Below are 25,428 nucleotides of genomic sequence, written 5' to 3' on the forward strand. Positions count from 1 at the left end.
TTCTTCTTCCTCCTTTCTTTCTTTTTCTTGCTTAAGTCCTAGAGCAACCATATTTGGCAGGTGGGCTCCTATGGTCCCCCACTACTCAGGCAAGGCAGCCCACGCATATTGTCCAGATGGTGGTGCTAGAGCGCACATATTTACATTTTGTCCCGTAACTCTCACACTGCATGTCCAATTGACGCTAAACTTTGTACACACATCTGGGCAGCTATAACTTTGCCTGTGGGACTATCGATGTGTCAACTATTTTGTCCAATAAGCTCTTTCAATTTGTGTCCTATTTGTGCCAAAATTAGTGGACAGCTTCAGCGGACTCTCAGGATGTGTTGGCTGAAGTGAGATAAATCTATCGTACACTGGTACCTACCACTGACTCTGAAGCATCTCCATCTGTTTTTTAGCAAAAACTGACTGTGATCCCACAGCATTGTCCTCCTAAACCGTATGTTGCAGAAAAAAACGAACATGATTTTTGAAATTGTCATACCATCAGTCAGTAGTAAACAGACAAAAAGATGTAATATCTTGAAAACTGACCATACGGTAGGTCAAAATGTCCAGCTGCAAATAGTTTTGATAAATTGACAATGTGACATGTTCAAGATTGTTTGATCAATCTTAATCAAACTAAAGGCAAATGTCTGTAGTCTCAAGATGATGTCAACAAAGCCATGTTTAAATTAATTGATGGTGAGCATTAATTCAGTTCTGAGGCTTTCAACATAACCCAGCAAACATCTAATCAACATGGGTCATAGAGGTTGATACCTAATGGAGGGGCTGATATTAAAGTTTATTTTAAAGTTTACGATTATTATTATTATTTCAGCCTATAGAAAATGTACTTTTAAAGGAATAGTTCACCCAAAAATGAAAATTCTGTCATCATCTACTCACCCTCATGCCAGTTGAAACACAAGAGAAGTTTGTCCATATAACACACAGGGAGGTTGCCAGCACAACTCCATAGCAGCCTTCTCCAAAACAACTGAAACCAGTTCTTCAGAGTTCCAAAAAGACCTATATTTAAATCATAATTTAGTGCAAATCTTAACTACAGCTGATTGATTTGCAACAAATAATGGTGTATAGGTCTTTCTATTCACAGTGTGATTGTTTGGCTGTTTTTGTTTTGGAACTCTAAAGAACTGGTCCCCATTGACTTCAGTTGTTTTGGAGAAGGCTGCTACCAAGTTGTGCTGCAGCCTCCCTGTGTGTTATATGGACTAACAAATTTCACCTGTGTTTCATTTGGCATGAGGGGGAGTAGATGATGACAGAATTTTCATTTTTGGGTGAACTATTCCTTTAAGCAACCCCAAATTTCTACATGCTTACCAAAGAAAATGAAAGCTAAATTTCACATCTAGCTGTGTTTGTGTTTGTATTGCAGTTTTCTTTACTAGGAGTCCACACTTCCACCGCCCAAGGTGAAGCAGAGCAGGTCTGACAAGTGGTGACTACAGTCAGCCTTAAATGTGCTTGGCCTACATAAAGTTGGACTTGACACACAAAACCTCTAAAATGCCTTTAAATATGTTTTACAAACTATGTTTTACAACTTTATATGGTTTTGAGAGAACGCATAGTTACATTACCAAATACTCTTTAAAAAAAAGACAGCATTTAGGGTATAAAGTATTGGTAATGGTAGCCTAATTTTTGACACACTACAGCATATTTAAAGGATAACACTGGTGTTTTTTAATGCATTGCTTTCCGTCAACAAATCCTATGAAAATAACAAAATCAACAATGTGTTTGCTCTACTCCCGTTACTTTCTGACTTCCCACGTTCCGTTTTTAGCCGTCAACCCGGAAGACATTGGCTCCAATTGTAAGCTAAAAACCTTGAAATACAGCTCACAATGACATAGTTTACATTTTAAAAATCATTAACTGTTACCATGAAAAGTCAGGCTGTTGTAGTTATTACCAAATCAAATTCAAATGGGAACAAATTCTTCATTACGCCGGGGACTATTTTCAGTGCTATGGAACTACTTTCCTGAGATCGCAAACGTGTTTACAGCCAGCTTATTAAGTTGTTTGAGGAAAAAGTCGGCCGGCCCGGTGCATGGTGATGATGAAATATGTTGTCCAGAGCAGCAGCATGGCTCTGTGACGGGTTTTTAATCGTTTTTTTAATACAATGGAGTTCTATGGCTGCTGGGACATGGCTGCACTGGGCACCGGCTACATGGACGAGACTTGTTGGCAAAACAAAATCATTGCTGATTTTGTTATTTTCATAGGATTTGTTGAAGCAATGCATTAAAAAACACCAGTGTTATACTTTAAGAGTTATACTTTAAGGCCAAACAAAGACATTTTCCAAAGACATTTCCATTCACTTATTTACTGTGACCCAACTCTGCCTCAAACCAGCCCTTGCTGGAGCACACTTCAAATGAAGTCCCATTGCAGCTTCAATGACATGTTCTGTGGCCTTGATGTTCCATCTCTTCACAGCAGCTGGAAAAGGCATAAAAAAAGTTTATGTACATGGTTGACTAATCTGTGTAATGAACTGTTAAGTGCATATTCATAAATCGAAAACCAAACTGAACCATTTCTCCATACAGTTCTCTACAACAAGATTTTTAAGGAAGCTTCTGTCTAGGGATCAAAATAGATGCACACAGAGACGTTTCTCCCTCACACACGCACACGCACACGCACGCACGCACGCACGCACGCACACACACACACACACACACACACACACACTTGAGCCTGGAGCTCCTGTTTCCGGGATATCTGTCAACTAAATCAAGTCAATTTAGCAAGCTACATCATACCAACCCCCTCGTTATGGATAAAGACCGGAAAAATAGAGGAGAGAGGATTGATGCATGGGAAAACTGCTTTGCCAATCAGAGAGCTTGTTACATCCCATGGCTAATTTGCATTGTTTTACCTCGTTTTACCAGCTCAAGGCCCAAAGTGTCACGGAAAGGCCAAATGAAGAGGCTAAAAGGAGAAGCTAAATGACTAAGCACATCGAATAGCTAATAGGAAAAGGAAAAGCAGCGGGGAAATGGAAATGCAAATGGGAAAGGAAATTGCCCTTTTAAATGCCTGATTAAAATCTGTATTCGTAACTCAATTTGTGAATCCAGTTATTTATTTCTTTTTTTAAACTGCATTTTCAAATAGATTTTTAAATTCCATTATTTATTTATGAATTCATTCATGTATTTTTAAATTATGTACTTATTGACTGTTTTATAGTTGTTTTTGTAAATCCCATTTTAATTTGAACTATTTATTGATGGATTAATATTTCATTTGTAAATTCTTTTTATAATTCCTCTTTTTATCGCCCATTAAAATATCAAATAATGAATTACTTTGTAATAAAGTCAGGCTATGACTCGACGTCTATTAGACTTGTTGGACTCCACGCAGGTTGAGAAAATGTTTGCTGGGAAGTTGGACTATCACAAAACGTGTCCCTCACGCATTCTTCTCTGGGGTTTTGGATTTACTCTTCAATTATGCTCGGAAAATATATTTTGAAAGATCAAAGTCTTGCCTATTAAACCTTGTGAAGGGGCCACCTCCCAGTGATTAAATTTTTTCTTAAATAGCATTTTTTGCAGCTGAGGATGAACTTGAATTTTGTCAACTCCATCAGGCACAAAAAATAATAGTATTATAATATAAAATATGAGGGAAATGTTTCATGATTTTTGTAGTATTAAATACTAGATTATTTGCATTAGCAGTCCGGCAAAATGAGGCAACATTCGATACCACGGAAAATTGAATATCGCGGTTGTGTTCATTCATTTATTCATTTGTACCTGATATTTAGAGGTAAATAACCTTCCTAGTCATTCATATGCATCCATTAAAACAATTGATTAATGTCCTAATAGTATTTAAATAACTTAATTGATAATTAATTGCTAATCTCAATAACATGATTCAATTATTAAAGACAACTGAGAGTTAAGTCACCTCCGTCAGCATAGATGTCAACTCCATCACATCTGCAGACCGCCAATGTCTCTGCCACCTTCCTCAGGACCTGATCATGTCTCCATCTATAGTGTACTTGGGGTAGTGCTGTCTTGCACCCTGACAGAATGTGTTGCAGGTTTGCATTGGGAGCACTGCAGAGAGAGCAGCACTCTTCCTTGCCAAACCACTGGTGAAGGTTTCCACTACCACAAGGAAGTGTGTTGTACGTTGCTCTGCTGAGGAAACTGAGTCGGGCCTGTGGAATCTTCCAGACATGTGCCCAACTGAATGGCCTGAATGGAACTGTTGGCCTTAGACCAGAGTTGGGGTAATCCCTCCCATTCCAGCCCTGTCCGTCCTGCTTGGACTCTGCCGACAACCTCAAGGTGCTGAAGCCTGCTGATCGCCTGGTCCACGGCAGTTTGGGCGTTCCATTTACAGCCAGTGCATCCGCGTACCTAACCAGTGGGTCGGTGGACTCCCTCATTTCCAAGACCAAGTTGGACTTCTCTCGGTGGACCGTAGTGGCAGCTGCAAGGCGTTCCAGTTTGGAAGAGGCACCGTGGAAAACCCAGCCATTTTCTGATGTACGAGTTTGCTATCTCATCCATCCTGCTTGCTGTTGATGAAGGAATTTCGCACCTTTTTTGTGGCCACATTACCCGTTGGTAAAGTGTGAATTGGTGGCACCACACCTTATACTTCCCAGGAAGCTGGCTTTGGTTGATCCTTGCCAGGATTTAAATATATCTCTCATGTCAGAAAACTCTATATATTGTATGTACTGTGTCAAGTGTGTGTGTGTCTTTCTGTCAGTGAGTAAGAGAGATTTTCTTTCAGTCTTTTATCCTACTTTAGAGGATGAGGCTAAAAAGAAATGGCAGAGCTTGAGAGACTGATATAAGACAGAAGAGAGCGAGCAAGGAGAGAAACAAGAGTGGCTCTGCTGCACCTAATCACAGGCCATGGCGTCGTGCCCAAATAACGAAACAATAACTACAAAATCTTTCAGAAATTCAAATCGCTTTAATCTATTCTCTGCTCATCCTTTCTAAGGAAAAAGTGAATATTTGACGTTTGCCTGTTCGGCTTGTCTCTGTTCCCGGATCTGTTCACAAACGTGTTAAATGTATTGTCATGGCCTCGTTCAAATGAATGGGAAGTAAAAATCCAAAAGCTACAAACTCGTCCCAGCTGTGTCCAATCTTGGTGATTAGTTTATATTCTGGTTTTCATGGCGGTCAAGTGCAGAATAACTCCCATGTTAAAACTAAGTGGAATATTGCTTTAAGTTCATTTTCCAAGCCTATGCAGTTGCGACTGGCTAACAAGCTGTGTTCTGTAATTCTCTTCCCACATTTTCACAATTTCCAATGAGATGGTACAGAGACATATGCCGTTTCGCAAAATGACATTACGTGCTAAATCATATCTCTTGAATTTGCTACACATGCTATTGGCTTACAGTGTTATCTCCCTGTAAGGAAATCGTGGCCATTCTTTGTATAAATTTACCATTTTCTGCCTTGTAATCCCAAAGTGGGATGTATAAGTGATATGCATATTGTCACTACTGAAACTTTAATTTTGGAATATTTGAAAAATTGCCAATCCTTCAATCCTTCCAATCGCCGCTTGTGGCTATATTATCCGTTTGAATCTGCTAGTCATTTGTCCAGTCAACTAACATTCTTTCCAGCCGTGCTTTTTACTTCCAAAGCTTTGCCGTGCTTTGGAAGTAAAAATCCGAAAGCTACAAACTCGTCCAGCTACATCTGATCTTGGTGTTTAGTTTATATTCTGGTTTTCATGGCGGTCAAGTGCTGAATAACTCCCATGTTAAAACTAAGTGGAATATTGCGTTAAGTTCATTTTCCAAGCCTATGCAGAAATCAAGCAATAACAATAGCACATTTGCAACTCTGTAGCACACAAACTACTTTTTCCACTTGAGTTCCTCACAACATAATATGAAGTTGTCAAACCAAATAAAACAGCAAAATGTTCTTTTTTATAATTATGGAATGACTATTTAACTACACTATATATATACACAATATATCTAAACCTCTGAGTCTTGCCATGTATCCTGGCCAGCCTGGGAGGAGAAGTATGCGGTGAGCATTTCCCTCGCTTGCGCCACTGCTCTGGAGGCATTGTTCGATCCTGCCCTGGCAGGGTGGCGATGGTGGCAGGCTGATGTTGGCTTGTGGTCACTCCTCAGACGTCTTCAGGTCTGAGCGAAAGCACACAATGGTACATCCTCCGGGGACTGCCCATTGTTCCGACGGCCCATTATTCTGAAACCCCAACAGTCCGAAAAATGTCTGCCCATTGGACCGAAAGCCCATTTGTCCGACAGCCCGTTATCCCGGAGGTGGTTGGGTTGAGGCATGGGGTCACTGAGGTTAGGGTTAGAGCAAGCTTACGGTCAAGGCTGTCAGAAGCCACGGTTGTGGATGGAGCCAGGCATGGAGTTTTCGGACTATTGGGGTTTCAGAATAATGGGCCGTCGGAACAATGGCATGGTACCCATACTCCATCGGACTGCCAGAATGCCAAATGTTCATTCCACCACCAGCCTAGCCCTTGACAGCAGGTAGTTAAATACCCCCTCTCTCTCCTCACCTGGAGCCCAGAATAGGGCTTCATCAGGTTCGGCTTCAGCAGGAAGGATTCGTCACCCAAGACGTGTGGAAGAGTTCCAGGTGGTCTGCTCCAGGGAGAGCTGCAGGTGGTGGGAGGCCAAGGGTGCCTTTCTGTAAAGCTTTTCCAAAGGCATACTCCCACGGAATACACCTCCATCACTTCACTTGCCATAAGCCCCGACATTGGTGGCTCAGTGGGCCAAGACGCGTACCATGTAAACACGACGTCTTGAGTTTGAATCTGACCCAAGACCTTTGTCAACTACAGCTAGAAGGACAATGGAGTCCCTTTATAATTCCAGAAATGGGAGCCAGAATATAGTGAAGAGCAATCTCGGAACCCATCGTCTATCAGTCTGATGACGATTAGACTCTGGGGGCGACGGCCAATATTTCGGGGTTTCCGGTGTAGCCAGCGGACATCCGGGCCAAGACTCTTCCGTGTGCCGGTCATTGTTTACAGTCCGATTAGCAACTTGAGACGCGAGAATGGAGTTGGAGTTGAGAGACTCATATGCAGATATCTGTTTATAGAGATTAGCCAAAAGGTCGTCTGGACCTAAAACACCTACAAAAAGTATCGATGTTTGTGTATTGTGTGGAGAAACGTTCGACCCTCGCGTCTCAAGTTGCTAATCAGACTGTAAACAATGACCGGCACACAGAAGAGGAAGTCTTGGCCCAGATGTCCACTGGCTACACTGGAAACCCCGAAATATTGGCCATCGCCCCCAGAGTCTAATGGTCGTCAGACCGATAGACGATGGGTTCCGAGATTGAGTGAAGCCTGAATAGCTTAACTACATTTCCTATCAATAGAATAGCATGTAATCCTTTAGCAAGGCATCCCAGATGATTGATGCCACTGCAGAGATGATACCAGTGACAACGGTCTTTCCAACACAATAGCTATATGCTGTCGTCCTGAACGAGTCCACCGTGGCAAGGAATCTGCAATATTATCAATGAAAGTATTGACTATCAAACATTTATTTATTTTTAGCCCTAACTGTGCATTACCATAAAGAAAAAATTCCAAAAAAGAATGTAGAGTTAAGTATCTATGTGGTAGACCTCTAGGTTGGTTTACAGGTACATTATCATTGACTAAATAAGGGAAATACTGTATTAATATGTAACATTAATATGTATAATTAAAAGTGGAGTATAGGCCAAATAGGAGCATCACTGACAAAATAATATAAAGGTAACTTTATGAGTATAATGACACGATACATTATCATTGACAAGGCAAATAAATGGGTAACACTTTACAATAAGGGTACATTAATTAAGGGTTAGTTAATACTTAATAAGCATGAACTAACCCTTAATTAACAGTTAACTAATGTGTCTGGTAATCATTTACTAATGGTGTTCATGTTAACTAAGGTATTAATTTATACATTATTTAATGGTCATCTTTATAAACTTAAATAATGTATAAATTAATACCTTAGTTAACATGAACACCATTCGTAAATTACACATTAGTTAACTGTTAATTAAGGGTTAGTTAATGCTTATTAAGCATTAACTAACCCTTAACTTAGTGACCCTTAATGTAAAGTGTTACCAATAAAGGTGAGTGATATCTTTGAGTGTCATTACAGAGTGTTTGTTATTGAAAAAGGATGAAAGTTATTGATTTAATGGTGCAAAATACAATAGCGTAGCCTACCGAATGCAGAGCCAGGGGCTCCCGGGGCTAATTTCTTCTCTGTACCAAGTAATTTGAACAATGCCGGGGTCGACTTGGTTCAACTGGTCTACCTGTCCCCGGTCAACTCTTCACCAAACAGCCCCAATTCCTACTACACGGAGGGATTGTCCAGCCTATAGGCCTTTTTCACAAACATGGCTGCCATACTTCTGCAGGGTATAACTCGGTTCTCACCATTGCCAGCAATGTTAAAAAGCCAACTTTCTGTCACCCGTAACTCTGTCTGTGATCACTTATCTTGTGTTTCAACATAGTGGTGTTGTCATTGACATATCTTTCTGTTTCTGTTGTCAGACAACTGCATAAGTAACTGTGGTCTAGGTTAAAAAAAAATGCTAACTGGCTAACCAAGGCTAACGGTAATTTCTGTACTGTTAGCATGTTGTGACCCTCGATCAAATCACTTTTTTTATAGTTGGGCAGTCATCTGACAACAGAAACAGGAAGATATGTCACCGTATTGTGTTACACATTATGTTGAAACACAAGATAAGTGATCACAGACAGAGTTACGGGTGACAGAAAGTTGGCTTTTTAACATTGCTGGCAATGGTGAGAACCGAGTTATACCCTGCAGAAGTACGGCAGCCATGTTTGTGAAAAGAGCAGTTTGTGTACCCACACACACACACAGCGTTTATTCCTACACATGTGACTGCGCCAGTAAAAAAAAAAATAGATCCACACCTTCCTCAACTTGGGTATCACTGTTGAAGCAAGCTTGTGTTTATACAATTACGTTCCCACCTATATTTCGGAGGGAAAACGTTCAGTTTTGATTGGTAAGAATTTATGCAATGATAACGTGTAGGTGTTGGTTCATACAGGTAGTCCAAGATACAGCATCTCCTAGCAAGATTGAACACGCATGCATTTCCTTTATTCAGATTAATATTTTTTGTATTCTTTTTTAATACAATACTACTGCGAGAAAGATAAATAAATTATGTATAAAATAAAAATAAAAAACACAATAACAAATCAATATTTAGATACATTAAAAAAAAATATATATATATACAGTATTAAAAAAAAAACCCTGAAGAAACCACGCACCCACACATACAATATCTTTATCCAATCAGGAATATTCAATAATATATAGTATATCAAAAACAATATCCATCCCAAATAATCTGTAAACTATAACTATAACAATAACTATAACCATGCATATAGTACACACATGAACGATCATGTCTATATCCATATATGTAGCCTGCATATGCACACGTATGCCCACGTGTGTGTTTGGATACAGAAATTACACAAGCATGTGTTCATGGTTCTTGGTTATAAGGGCAAAGCAGCGGCACCCCCACCCCCCCCCCCCCCTCCCTTTGCACGCCTATGTGTGATACAAACGTGTTTTTTTTTTTCTTATGCAAAATGTCTTCATTGTTCCATAAGGCGGAGGAGGAAAGTTATGTTCGTAAACCAACAGCCAAGCTATACGCGCTTCCCTATTAAAAAGAGCTAACTTAATGGGGATTTTATGAACACAGAAGCTACATTTATGTAGGAATAGGATGCGTTTTCATGACCATGGGATCGCACGCTGAACACTCAACACCACTGAACACTAGGAAAACGTTGTTCTCGTTTGCACTTGCTGTTATCGCGGGATGTGACAGAGAGCTACGCTAGCTTCGTTTACCTGCTGTCCATCTGACAGAGAGCCCAGCCTGGAGTTCCCCAGCACTGATGGTGAATAGCTACTGCTGCGGTAACGGGCGGAGGAGAAGAAGCCGCAGGAGAGTCAGCAGTGGCAGAGGAGTGGTAGTTCGGAGTTAGTCTTTTAGATTTAACAATATTACTTGTATCATCGGAGATCCTTAAAAACATATAGAAGGGAAGGGAAGGGAAAAAATAAAGAAAGATGGCGGCCGCGGCCTCGCCGGGCTCCGGCTCGTCCACCTCCTCAGACTGGATTGTACTGAGAGACGGTTGCCTGCGTTGCGACGAGGAGGGCCTGCGAAGCCTTTCCTACCACCCGGCCCTCAACGCTATCCTGGCCGTTACCAGCCGGGGCAGTATCAAAGTCATCGACGGCACTTCGGGGGCCATTCTTCAGGCTTCTGCATTGCACGGTGAGTCCCGGGGGCCCCTGCCAACCCCAGATAACAACTGTTTAAGTTTTGACAAACAAACACCTGATTGTCAACAGTCACTAAACACGACACACAGGGTTGTAACCTCAGCTAACGTTAGCTATTACTAGCCGCTGTCTTTGGGCCTTGATAGATTATTAGGTAAATATTTAGCCGCTTTACCGCTTTTGCAAATGCAATGGAAAGTCTTAACTTTTCAGACATACAACCCATCTTCTTACATTGACCTGTTTATAGAAAAAATTAAGCTGGTACTACTTGAACGTTAATGTCGGCTACTGTTAGCCATAATCGTATCATGACATAACTAGCATGTAAGCTAACTTAACCGAGATAGCATAACGGTAGTTAGCCGGGCAACGTACCCGGTCAGTGTACTGTTGTTCCAATATTATAACACACTATTCAACTGCAGTGAAGCTTTACGTCTTGGGCATTTGGGGTAACGTTAACTAAATGCATTTATGTAACAATTACTATTGGCTACCTAGCTAAAGGTAACATTAATGTTAATATGAGTTGGTTTGCTAGTGACTTAGCTTTTGGCTATCTAGCTAGCTAGTTAATGTTAGAGCCTAACGTGCACACTGTCAGTCATTTAGAGGCTGAATGTGCCCTGTCTTGTTGATATTCAGCCTCGGAAATGGGACCGGTCCCTTGTTTGTATGCTGAGCTAACGTTAGCTAATTTTATAGGAGATGTCAAATTAACACTGACTAGCTATGTAAGCCACAATGTCGTGACATAACGTTTATTACAAAGTTTTTCTAAGTGGTTGACACTGAAGCGCTTATCAGCGGTAATGTGGTGGAAACTGAAAGCTTGATCATCCCCTCTGCCTGGATCACCCCCATTACAGTATATTTCATGGAGTTTTATTGTAGGTTGTGGAATTGCTTCAGAGAATTGCATTAATACAGTTACTGTTAGATTTGGAGCTTCCTATATATGGTAGTGTACCGACACCGTTTTTGTACAAAAGACATTTTTGGCTACCTATTTAATGCTAAACGGGTGACTGATTTCAGGCTTTTTTGCAGAGCTTTCACCTCAACATGTCATCATTTACACTAAAATATATTGTAACATTTGTAATGTAAAATAATGCATGCTTCGTACTTAAACTGTTATTAATTTGCACTTAATGCCATTTAAAACAACTATTGTGAATTAAGAGTAATTTTAGGAAGGACACCAGACCAGAGCCAATACACTAGTCTTGGTTGGTGAGTCTGTTGACAATACATAGTGTTATCAGACACACAGTTGTCTCGGATATCAGATATATGCCTCTGGTTAACAAACAGCACAACAAGAGGTCTGTGTGTTTGTTATGCTGTGGCCCTTTGAGGATTGTTTCTTGGCAAAGGACAGACTCAGTTGACAGTCTGAGTTAAAGCCTCTCTAGGAAAGCAGGACCTTTAGAAAATGGATATTTTTTTCCTGGGATCGAATACTCACAGGACTTGTCTTAAAAACAGCTACCTTAATAATCCACTCATTCTTTCATGTTTTGTTTAGAGAGAAGTTGACATTGCTGTCAACGAGTCAAACCAAAACACAGCTGACTTGTAACAAATAACCTGCTGTGCATGCAAATTTCATGATTAGTAAAGCAGGTTTTCTTGTACTGCAGTTTCCTGTACTACTTTACTTATGCCTTTCTTTTTTTCATTTGTGCTCCCGTGATTTTATCCTGACTGACCAAGGACTAGTTTCTAACATCTAGATGCTGACTAATTTGGCTCACTGAATATACATTATACTATCTCGAAGAAGGGTCCACTAGTTGACTTGCCCTATCTCATATCACAGACCTCAGTCCAGTCCAGTGTCTTCTAACTAGCATCCAAAGTTGACTTTTTGACTCTGGTAAATGGAAAGAATGCCACCCTACCCGTTTTGAATACTATTCCTTGTAGGCTACTGCGTGAAACGTCCGATAAAGAGACAAGCAGGTTTGATTAGATTTGTTTGTAGGTCATCATGAAGTGACTAGCCACATGGGAATAACATGAAGTTTTAACAAATGTTAGGCTAGTTAACCATCCAGACAGTGGAGAATCAAGTTCAGATGCTGCCACTTTGTGCTGAGCCAGCGTAGCAGGAAGTCAGTCAGCAGCCTGTTTGGTACAGAGCCAATGTTTTGCTTTGGTTTGATTGGTTGATGGGAGGATGTACACTATTGCCCAACCATAGTTTCAGCTCATGTTAAACTAGTCAACCATCCATCAGAGAAACAGAAATTTAGACACTACAACAGGCAGTCAATCGGAAGCCTGTTTGATACGGAGCAATTGGTTTGCCTTGATTTGATTGGCTTCTGGTCAGAGTACGATGATCAACAGGGACAAAGTTTGAGAACAGGCAAAGACCAATGACTGTATATGCCGGCATTCAAATGTTATTGTCTCAAAAAGTTATTTATTTAGTGATTTATCCACCAAAGACAGATTTTAGCAGCATCTGACACTCGGTAGGAGGGAAGTTTGGACCCTGCTTCTCGCCTCTCTCTCTGCTCCGACGCCCCGTGACATTGTGTTTCTGTGTTGTCCTCTGTGCCCGTCGCAGCTAAACCCGGGGGTCGTGTCAGGTGTCAGTACTTTCCTGCAGTGGACAAGGTGCTTTTTGTGGACGATTATGCAGTGGGATGCAGGAAGGACCTGAACGGCATCCTGCTCCTCGACACGGCCCTGCAGCCTCCCGTGGCCAAGCCTGAGGACATGGTTCAGCTGGAGCTGCCCGTCACAGAGGTAAGAGGGGAACTGTATGTATGTTTTAGTATTCCGAGATGGACACCGACATAAGGAAGTAACTCACACAGAGATTTTCATCTCAATGCTATGCAGTTATTAGACAATAGTTGTTTATTTGGATTAGGCAGATGAAGCATCGCTGTCAACTCAGGAAATTTTGGCATGGTATGGCCATTTTTATATTGATTGCTGACCAGCTACCCTAGAACTCATTTATTATGATCTGAAGGACAGAACAGACTCTTGATCAGCATCAGGATGAGAAAGTAACTGTGCACTCACACTGCAAGCAATTTGGTTGATATGTCGCTCTGTTCTGACTGATTGATAAAATTTGACTTTCCCATTTGTATTTACCACTGTTTCGGGTCATTCTAGCGCACTCCTGCCTGTAATTACAATATTCCCGACAGCATTTGAAGGCAACATCTGCTTGCTACTGTAGGGATGGTGGGTGTGGTATAGACCTTATGGGGAAAATCTAGGATGTAATGTGGTAAATATGTGACTTTTGGGCCTAGAGTGCAATTGTTTAACTTAAGTTACTATTCCTTTAATCAAATAAAATCACTTCAGAGCTTAGCATTGACCGTAATGGCGAATGCAACCGTTCTCCAAGCATCATTTTTGAAATATTTGTAATCAATTTCTCGTGTATTTTGCACTTGTCAGACGTTAACTATTGTTCAGCAAAATCACATCAAGTAGGAAAACAAGGAGGCACGGAAATCAGATTCAGCTGCGGCCAGCTTTCCTGATGTGTGGATGCCTGCGGGAAATGAATGGACTTGCAGTGAATTGTTTGTCATGTTACTCACAGTATGAATGCACGGTAACACCGGCTTCCAACCAAATCCTGGTACCGTTTTGGCAGTGGTTGGTAAGTTGGCCTTCTCTATCCAGCCACTTGCATATAGTCAACTATAGTTTGGATGCTCTTTTTTTATTCTAAAAATCAGTTTGGCTGCTAAAATTATTAAAGTGGCTGCTGAGTTGTTGAATCTACCATTGCTGCTAGAGGGTGGGAAATTAAATTTATTCTAATTAGAACTCCTCTCACCAAGCCTGACTTATCGTGACATCATCTTACTGTGTCATAAGCACTATTCACACAGGACTAAATGTTATCTGGGGACCTCATGTAAATGAGGAATTACCTCCCTACGTCAGTTGCGTGTGACGCATTCGCACAGGATTAATGAAGTTTGAAAATCACTTCAACTTATTGACCATATCACTGCATATGATTCATATGAGCTAGTGGAGAAATAGAGCTGTATTATAATATCAAGGTAATTTAAATTGGCAACACAACGGCAAGGGAAATTTCCAGCGGTGATGGATTCAGCCTATTGCCGATCCCCGATGTATTTGTCCAATCGCCCAACCCTCGTTGAAATTTAATGTTTTATTTTTTAATTTAATGTTATTCCCATGTGGTGATACATAGCAGGTGGAATGGGAATGTCCTGAGCCGGTATCAGAGATCGGAATCGGACCCGTTCAAAGCGTATTTTGATTGATCGGTGTCGGCTACATGATGCCCGATCAAATCCCGATCCATTTAATTATTTAATTTCTCCCCCTCTGCTCCATTTACACCAATTGTTATGAAAAATGTACATGCCCTAACCAGATGTTATCCGCCACCACTTATGGCAGTGAGGTGTGTGGCATGGAAGAAGTTGCACCATCATTTCTGCAATGCAGAATTATTTTAAAGTGCAGACAGAAAGCAGCCCAACAGCTACTTGTAATGCTTGCAAAGCAAGTGAGCCGATTTCCGTGTTAGTGTAATGGAAAGGTATTTTTATTTATTTACTTTTTTTAAATACTTTTTGAACATAGTAACAGTGACAGACTATTGAAAATACAACAAATGCCATGCTGTAGGCTATGTATTTTAATGCAGTTGTTTAACTGAGTGTTAAGCTTATCTTTTCCTCACTTTATTTGGTTTTATTTGTTTTTAGATCCATCAGAGTGACACTTGTAGTCCTATACACCTGTTTAATTGTTTAAAAAAATGAATGACAAAATGATATGGAATTGGGACTTAGTATCGTCAGATACCTCAATATTTAATGACTCAGATCGGATCAGAGACAAATGCGTTGTTGGGGACATCCTTACCTGGGATACAAGGTGAATGCAATTAACTGCAATTAATTACCTGGTAGGATAGAAAACCAGCAGAGCTCTGGACTTTTCCATCCACAGTGTGATCGTTGGCTACAAAACACTTTTTTTTTTTTTATACCGCATGAGCTTTTTGGAGAAATTTGGACATATTATGTTTGGTGAACTATTCCTTTAAGCAAGGCACTAAGCAGTTCCCAGTAGACGACAGTATAAAGGCACGGTCACATTAGCATGAAACCTACGCACAAATTCACTTCGCTTCCCATTGACGTTAATTGCAAACCACGTGAAAGATGAATAAAAACAACTGCTTCCGGTTGCAAATCAATTTTGCACCTTCACCTTCAAAGTTAAAATTTGGTGAACTTTGACCTGTAAATTCGTGCAGCTGTCCAGCAGAAACTTGTTTGGTTGTGTTGACCTCTGAGGGGAAAAATCCAACATGGATAAATATAACATGATACATTCATAGTTTTTTCTCTTGTAATGTGCAGTTAATGTTAGCTTGCTAACAACATAGCATAGCATCAGAGTCAATTGATTGCTAATTAGCTACATTAACTTGCCAAAAAATAGCATTGAATCGGAGTCGAGTTAGCTGGTTAGCTACTTTACCAGCTACTAAACAATGAATAAAGATTGATGCAAGCTTGTTCAAGACTAAAGATAAAAGAAATGGAGCCATGCTGTAGGCCAGTGATTCTCAACCTTTTTCATATCAAGGACCCTAATTTAGTCACATTAGAGCCACAGTAGGACCCCCATTTGATGAGATTTTGTCTCTCGGACCCAAATCTGAGAATATTTTTATTGCTAGATATGTTTTTGTTCAGAATTCCATTACTATCTGTATTGTAGGTCATCAAAACAGTCATTCTCAGTCATTCTTCTACATTCTCTAATTGTGTTAACTTCTTTTAAATGAAATAATGCTGAAGTTTAACAATTCATCAATTTGCTGGGGACCTCCCGGGAAGCCCTTCAAGGACCCCTGGTGGTCCCCGGACCCCACGTTGAGAACCACTGCTCTAGGCTATGTCGTTAATGCAGTAATGAATTACAATTTACTTGTAAAATAAGTGTGGGAACCCTGTATTTAGTTGTTGGACAACACTCCCATTGTTAAGACCTAACTTAGTTTTCAAGCAGTGTTTATCTGTAAGCTGTTTTCCACCACAATCCTTCACCACACAATGATCTAAAATCATTAAGAGCTAGTTAGCTAGGTCATCAGATAGCTTGAAGGCAACACCATTTCCGCTGATTTTTTTCACCTGCACATTCCTTAGAGAGTTTGATCCTCTTGTAATCACACCACAAAAAGAAGATCTGAGCGCACAGACAGACCATAATTACAGTCTCAGAGCTCAGAGGGGTTTCCCTTATTGATACGCTCAGTAAGTGTCAGCGTATTGATCTTGGTTTCAAACCAGCCTCGGCCATTGAATGTCGACAGGAGACATTGTAGTTGAGAATTTCAAAATAGTCCATGTAAATATTCATTGTATGTAGCTAGGCCTGTCACACACTTTTTTACTCATTGCAAAGATGACATCTGGTTCAGCATATCTGACTCAACAGGTAGGCCTAGCCTGTGTAATGATAGACTACCAACAATGCTGTTTGCTAATAAAGAGAGGTCCCTCCCACCAGATCCCCTCTTCACCATTGAATGACACAAGACTGTGATTGATCTTAGGAGTGATTGCACTGGGTCTATCAGATGTATTCAGGGGTGGACTTGGTGCTCCCAGTACTGAATCGCCCCAGCCAGCCTCCTCTCCTTTTCTGCTGTGTGTGACTTAGGGTTAACCTTTGCCCATCCCCTCAAGGAGCAACAAAAGCAGGTTTTGATTGCTTTATCAAGGAGGGAGAATGTTTTTGGTGTGCTACCCACCAGGTGAGCTGGACATTGATTTTTTCCAAAGAATGGATAGATAGAATAGAAACAGAAACTTTTATTGCAGTTATATCCAGAAAAGAACCACATTAACACTGTAGTAAGTCCACTAAAATCATTAATGAGAGATCAAGTACTATGCTGGACTGACCATGGGTGTTGGAGCTATTTCAGTAACCTCTGGAATGTCAAATGAGGACAAAAGAAGTGATTCCCACTGGGATATATATGAATAACACAATCAGTATGCATTAGCTGATGCTAAACATTTGGTTGAAGGTCATAGCAGTGGGCCTCATCCAATGGCAGATTGGGTCATTTGGGATTTTTTTTTTTACCCTCCTCACCATGGCCGCTGGAAGATGATCTCTTGTGACGGAAGTAAAAACGACCAGGGTAGATCCACCTACCTGAATGCAGAGTAGAAAGTTTGAATGTCCTCCATCGAGGCAATTTGTTTTGCAGCTTCAAAACGGTTACAGCAGACAACACTTATCTCAACATTCAGCACTCAGTCATATCACATGGTGAAAGTGGAATCACCTATTAAAATAAAATGCATACTGTGCAGTAATGATACAGTTTCAGAGTTTCGTGGCTTTGTTGTCAACAAGCCTGAGGCTGCTCTCCGGTGCTGGCAGGGCTCCTCCTGTTTTTTTTTTTGCAGAGCTTGATAACGAAAGGACAGGTTTTCATTTTCTCTCATGGAATGTCAGACTCTGCATACATTTTATTCTTCCACTGGATATTTGACTTCACATGATCGTCGCAGCTGTCTTTGTGTTCCCAGTCGACGGTGTACTGACAAATGCAGAACAGTTGTCTGATTTGTAGAAATCATTTGGGAATCGCTCTACTCTGAATTTTGGACTAAGTGGCTTGTTTCTCAACTTTATAGACGCTGTAGTCGTTTTGTTTTCCTGCTGTTTGCTTTGTTGTTTTCCTCTGCCTCTCTTCTTCTAAACATCATCCACTTGCATGCTGACGCACATGCATATGCACATCGTTGATACACGCTCAAACGTCATTATGCAGGCCCAGAGTGATGGAAAATGTCCACGTTTGTTAGAAATCCTCAATTCTGTTCGTTTTTACCCCATCACCGAAATTATAGGGCCATTATCTGCCTCTTTTGTGTTATCCGTATTAGGGTTTGTCACAATACTAATATTTTACCCTGCGATACTATACCAGCCAAAGTATCATGATACTGGGTAGTATCGCGATACCGCAGAGAAATCTTTTTTTTTTTTTACAGTAACAGGTATTAGGGACTTAGTGGGAGCAAAACAAGTGTTTAACATACATAACATACATACAGACATAACATACATACAGTGTTAGTCAGTGTAAACCGTCCAAAATTCTAAATGTTATCCTTTTACTTTGTTATTGTCATCTATAGTTATTTGCATAAAAACACACAATTCAAATGATTAGGAAATAAATTATTGTATTTTTATTTAAATATTTGCTTTGGTTAAAAAAATCCTTGGCATGTAGTTTTAATTATGTATTATAAGCTGCTTAGAACTAGTGTTAGGAAGTTAAACAGGTCATAATTCCCTCTGTAATATCTATTACTTTATATTGCTGTGAAAACATCAACAAATTTCTCCTTCAAACAACTGTATTTATTCAAGTTTCTCGCCAAAAACTACATTTTACAAGATTACATTTGAACACATCATGATAACGTTATAATTTACCTTCGCCCAATCCTCATTTTCACTGAATAGAGCTTGAACACATCATAATGTAACTCAATGCAACCTAACGATAAGGAGGAGCCGACAGCAGCTCAGTGAGGGTCAGCTAACGTTACGGTAACCTGACATACAACATTAACGCTAGCAAGCATTTCCTTATAGCTGATGACAGGCACTCCGTTAGCTAGCTAACGTTAGCTAGCAACAGCACACGCTTTAAGAAGTGTATTCATTCATTTTTAATGGCAAGAAAACTGCTAGCTAACCTCATTAGCTCTTTGCAATTCCAGTGCAAGGTCTGGGTGATGACATTGGAGATGTTTCAGCAGATTAGATGTGTTGTCTCGTTTTGCCTGTCAAACTTTTAGCATTAGGGTTAAGTAATGTTAAAGTTGATGGTGCGGAGCTAAGGCTAGGGAACGCTTCTGCCATGATGGCGATGCTGATGAGAACAAGAATAGCTCTCACACACACACACGCACACACACACACACACACGTCACGCTACTAGTTGCTTCCATGAGAGGGTGCACTAACGTCAATATAATATTGTGACTGCAGAAACCAGAGAATTTGGGAACAAAGGTAAAACACTGTCCCGCTGGTACCGTATTCCGCGGTAGTAGCGTTGTATAAAGCAGATGGTATAGTAGGCATCATGACGTTTTGGCACCACGGTACACCGTTGGTACCGGTATAGCGTGCAACCCTAATCCGTATTTCACTACTATGTTCACTACTATTTCAGGTTGCTTGTTTCTGAAAGAATTCAGTTTTGCAACTTGCGACTTCTCATTTCCCAAATTGGTTCTAAAGTTTTGACTGTATCTGCAAAGTGTGAATTGTGACTAATTCAAACAAATATCTCAGTTGCCAAAGCAGTTGTTACTTTTCAATTCCCTAGCTAAGGGTTGCACAGGGTGTCCTGGTGGCTCGGTGGTCTGGGGCGTGTGCCGTGCGGCCGTGGTGTCCTGGTTCGGGTCCGGCCCAGGACCTTTGTCGCATGTCATCCCCCTCTCTCTTCCCGTTTTTTCCTGTCTCTCTCCACTTTCCGCTATCTAATGAAGGCAAAAAATGCCAATGATATACAGAAAGTCTTGGTAGCCAGATTGCATATGACTGTATCTAATGATGTCTTGTGTGTGTGTGTGTGTGTCCAGGCCCAGCAGATGCTGTCTGCCTGTCAGGAGAAGATTGATGTGTCCAACACAGAGGGCTATGACCTCTTCATCACCCAGCTCAAAGAAGGCCTGAAGAATACCTCACACGAGACAGCAGCCAATCACAAAGTGGCCAAGGTGAGAAAACCAACGTGTGAATCAAATGTTTCTATGCTGTTGTTTTATAATTATATTATGTGCAAGCAGAGATATGCTATGTTTGTAGTTTCTGTTTTTGTGTGCACTTGTCCGTGATCCTGACCTGAAGGGTTTGGACATCTCACTACCTAGATGTTGCTGATGTTGGAAGCAGGGATGCAATTGAAATCGGACGATATTCACTCTAAATATGAGATCGTAGAATTCCAATATTTCTTTCTAAAGGCCAATGAGGAGATGACGCCAACCCAAACCAACCAAAGCAATAAAATTATACAATTTAGAATATTAAACGCATGCTTATTGTATGCGTTTCTCTGTGCCAGCTATGATCTTTCCCCAGTGTAAACATAATGTTTTGTCCATGGAAGCTGAACTTCAAAATAAAAGCCTCCCGTACCATGCGCAAGGTACCAAGAAAGGTATTGACATGGCAATATCGAAAGCAAGGTACTGGTACCCAAAAAATTAAAAATGCCTAGCCATGGCAGCCTCCCCACTCTGTATTGTGAATATGAAACTGAAGCTATATTGGCAAATGGTGTTTGACAATGCGACTTCTATGAATTGGGAATGGGCCCTTCTCAAGTTGGAAACTGATAGTGGGTGCAGGAAATAAAATGGCATGCAGGATGAAAAAAAAACTTTGTGTTCGTGGTTCTCATGGCAGTGTCACCTCCCAGAGGGCAGTTTATCACGTTTACCAACTGGGGATGTAGACAACCAGCCAAAATTAGCTGAGCCTTTTTGCTATTCTGAACTACATACTGTATATCCAAGACCATTGTTTGTTATGTTCATTCATATTCATATTGACAATCTCTGCAAATTCGTTTTCTTGGCCCCAAGGCTGCAATATCAGTTTGACATGGTAAAAGTCACAATACTTTCAATGAGGCTTTTGTACAAACTAAAATGTCTTTACTCACTGTTTTACCTCTTTAAGAGATTCAGCCTAGCATTTGTATTTGCTATGAAACTCTGCTTGTTATCAAGCAAAGTGTCTTGATATTGAAAATCCTCTATTTTTTCAAGCTGGGTGTTGATTATCACAGGTTGACTTGATTGTAGCTGGCTGCTGTTGCTGCTGACAACCAATTCCTCAGTTGTCTGTGCAATTATGACCAAACTACCTTGACACCAGCTAATCAAGTCACCAATATGATTAAAATAGGCTGCTTCCCTCTGCGTTATTCTCCGGCAGTAGGCGGTGCAAAGTGTTGTGATCAGCATGCTAGTAATAAGAAATTTAATCTTGAATTTGCATCTTGTTACTGGCAAGAAAATGTTCGAGGCACATCCCTGTAGTGCTCTGTTAACAATAAGTTGCTTTAATGGAATAGCACCATTAAAGACTTTCTCACGGTGATTTTATTTTATTTTGGATCTTCCAAGAGTCCATCATTTAAAAAACAACACGTTAAAAACACTTATACATATAAAACATCAACAACAACAAGAGAGAGACAGACAGAGTGAGAAAGAGAGAAAAAAGACAAATCAAAATTGCAATGGAAAATGTAGCAAAAATCCATTCTTTCAAGACTCACCAATTTGCACCGACGTTCAGCAGTCAAACATGGAGAAATCCGTTGAAGAGGAGGTGGTACCAATCCGGGAGATACCAATTTCTCCATTAACGGTAGCCTCAATAGACCATAATGCAATGCAGCCATAAGAATGGTTGTGTTTTGTGTAAGGGGTGAAATGTTGGAAGTGATGTAATAAAGAAGTAGATGAGGCAGGTTGAGGGAAAATACATCTTGCGACGCACTTGGACAGATAATCAGTGATGTAACCTGGGGTCATTGGGTGTTTTGGGTCTTTCAACACCAGACACCCTCACCCGGGTGGCTGCCTCTGTCACTTTTTTGGGTGCACTAAAAAGTTAATTAATTAAAAGCTAACTATTGGACCGATCGTTCAGATGCCAAGATGTTGTCCATTTGCTGCCGATATTCACTATCTTAAAATCACTATCTTAAAGTTTCTGAATTTTATTCTTGAAGAAGTAGAAATGCATCTGAAACAGCATTTAGCTCTGTTATCCTCGGTTTCTCCATTGAAACCCAGGATAATATTAATTGTAATAGTTAGATTCAGTTCAGGTAAAGGGCTTCCTGTGGACAACCAGTGTAGTATTGATCAATTATAGAACAAATATTTAATCAAACACTGACTGGATCGTATCCATTTTTAATAAAAGGCCAGTAAGTTACAGGTAGCATTGAGGAATGGTGACACACAGGTGCCTCTGTTATTATGGGAGTCAGTCCATGTCAAATCACCACACCCAACATCTCAGCTTGCTAAAATAAAAGTGAAACTTGTGATCACAATAGCTATTCTCCTACATTCTCTCATTGTGCTGACAGAAAGTAAATGAGACAATAGTGAAATTTCATTACGTCATTCCATCATTATTATTATTATTACATTATTCCTTGTTTTGCTTGGAATCCTTTGATCCTGTTCAAGGACTCCAAATTGGGAACGACTTGTCTAAGATATTGCCATAATCATCATCATTTCAACAATGTAATAATTTCATCAGTTCTTTTATGGTTGGCCGTATCTTGTGTTTTGCTTATTTTTTAAATAATGCTAAATTTTTCTTCAATTGACTGTTTTCAGTTGATTACTGATATCGGCCAAAATGTTCAAATCCATGCAAGACTTTGTAATATACCTTAAAACTTGGCTTCACGTTTTGTATAGTATAAAACTGTTAAGAGTGCATTAGAAAACACTCATTTTCTCATTTATTCTAAGGTTCTCATTTAGCTGGCTTCTGCAAAACACTGCTTAATTGCTACATTCTCACAGGGAGGTTGTCCCTTCCTCAGTCCCAATCTCAACCAATCCTAATCTCAGTTCATGGATTTTGACCATTTATGTGGATTCCTCATGTCTTAATGATTATTAGGAAGAAGTTTGGTACACATCTGATGTTGGATACTCTACAGAATATTATATGACTCCTGCCTGATTAATGTGTCCAATTTGGGTGCAGTCAATTAGTTCAATTTCTCACACTGATCAAGTTGTGTTGCTACAAAATAATATTACAGGTCTGCTAACCTTATCCATTTCTAACTATAAAAATCATTTCAGAACAGTCTTGAGACGCTAGCTGTCGACTTGACATTGACATTTTTGATCCAGACACCATAAACCACCATTTGCCACTGTGTACAGCAGGCAGTACAAATCCCACCAGCGCTGTTTAGGAAACACACTCCCTTCAATTATTCAGAACCTGCTGTCTCATTAGTGTCTGCACTGTCATTGTTACAGCACTTTCTTACAGCGCTTAATATTCCTCTCGCAATAGACGGCAACTTTCAGGGAAACCTAATGAAGTTAGAGTAGGATGCTCCCATGACACGTTGCCTTGCTGGCGCCTAATATAATCAGCAGTGTGCTGAAGGAACTGATAAAGCAGTGGCTATTTCCCCTGAAGGGACTGTGCCACCGTGATGTTTTACTGGCTGAGGTGTTGCTACGAAGATCCAATGCACAACTACCGAGCCTGGGGAGAGTTGGCTAGTGCGTTCGCCCTAAAGAGCTGTAGTATCCTCCTGTTTGACCAGGGGAAGCTAGATATCTACCCAAGTCAGAAGGGAGCGATTGGGATTCTGGTAGAGTTAGTTGCTTATCGGTTTTGTCGGTGAAATAGTGTGGTAATGGGGTTTGCGGTTGGTGGTCTGCGCAGGTTCTCTCATATCTTTACGGAAGAGGAAGAGAATGTGTGTATGAAAGAGAGAGAGAGAGAGAGGAACTGCAATTTGTCTCTCGCTCCAGTGATGTGCACAAGCCTTGTCCTGTTCGCCGGTGGCGGTGCTGAGGCTTCGAGCGCTGACTGCAGTCTGCGGCACACAGCAGACTCTGCAGACCTCATCGGCATATTAATAGCCACAGCTGGGCAGGGGAACAACCGGAGCGCCTGTCCCGACGCCGACCGTCCACCCTCGCAGCCTAGTGAGAAGAAGTAAAGACAATCCAGAGATGAGCTGAAGGGTGTTAAGAGCGTCAGTGTAGCTCGCGTTCACAATGCACACCTTCAAACCATGGCTGTGAAACTGTGACGCCCCAAACCAAGACCACAAGGATATCCCCCAGTCTGTTCTCTGCGCTTCCCCTGCAAACCTTACTGTGGCCACTATGACCACGACATAATGATCCAATTCCCAGACGTTACTAAGTTATGGCCACGACATAATGATCTAATTCCCATGCGTTAATAAGTCGTGGCCACGCATTAGAGTCCAGTTCTTGAGGTTTAAAAAGAAAATAGAAACCATCCCGTTCGAATCCCTACAATTGAAAATACAGAAGGTACAATTACAGGGTTTTTCCCGTCTATTTTTATTATGGAAGTCAATGGAGAAATTGGACAGGAAAAACTCATATTTCATATTCTGTATTTTGGTTATTTTGGTAGTTTAGCCCCAAAACAGCAAATGGGTTGAATACTTATGCAAAATAAATGTTATACTTTCACATACATTTTGACAAATTTGTCACATTAATAGAGTAGAGCGCTTTGCATTGAATTCAGACTAAAAAATCATGAGTCAATGCATTTTTAAATAACACAACAAAATTTGCCAAAAGTTAAGGGGTCTGAATACTTTTATCTTTCAATTTTGTTGGCTTGGTGTGCAGATCAACCCAAACAACCCAGCTGACTTCCACATCACCAGTGTCCCCTATAAGTTATGGACTTCAGTTCTTGCCACAAAAGCTCACCAGCTCTCCTCTGGCTTACAAAACCTTTCAGCACACCTCTGGATCGATTACCTTTTCTGTCCTAGGGCTGAGTTGCCCACTCAGTGACCCTCTAATTTCTCTACGGTATACCTCTGTTTTCCTATCAGAGGAGTCAGCCGCTGTCAGAGAAACTCAGTCACTTCCAGCGCTATATAGGAAAACCAATTTTCAGCCCATACAGCCAGTATCCCATGCTGTGTCCCCGGGACACTGAGAACCAGGCCGATTTATACAAGCACTTCACCGGCCAACAGGAATGGCCAACCAATCAGCTAGCCAGGACACTCTCACTCTCGCTCTTACTCTCTCTTTACTCCATTTGCCCTATTTCTTTCAGCATTCAGCCTTCAACTCCAGTTATCCTTTGGCTTTGTT

The 25,428-nt window shown here is 40.7% G+C and overlaps 1 protein-coding gene across 1 annotated transcript in view; it reads left to right on the forward strand.

Moving 5' to 3' along the window:
* Positions 1 to 10,044: 10,044 nt before the first annotated feature.
* The window catches only part of birc6 (baculoviral IAP repeat containing 6), a gene marked incomplete at its 3' end in the record, with an annotated part of 48,348 nt that continues 32,964 nt past the window's right edge, over positions 10,045 to 25,428 (forward strand). Inside the window, exons 1-3 of the mRNA XM_071543479.1 lie at positions 10,045 to 10,433; positions 13,026 to 13,207; positions 20,122 to 20,259. Coding sequence (XP_071399580.1) covers positions 10,223 to 10,433; positions 13,026 to 13,207; positions 20,122 to 20,259 — 531 coding nt within the window. The remainder of the gene's footprint in view (positions 10,434 to 13,025; positions 13,208 to 20,121; positions 20,260 to 25,428) is intronic.

The sequence above is a fragment of the Centroberyx affinis genome, unplaced genomic scaffold (assembly GCF_046629955.1).
Source record: "Centroberyx affinis isolate AG114_WGS23_722 - 3 ecotype Tasmania unplaced genomic scaffold, CSIRO-AGI_Caff_v1 ptg004319l_1, whole genome shotgun sequence".
Taxonomy (NCBI): Eukaryota; Metazoa; Chordata; class Actinopteri; order Beryciformes; family Berycidae; genus Centroberyx; species Centroberyx affinis.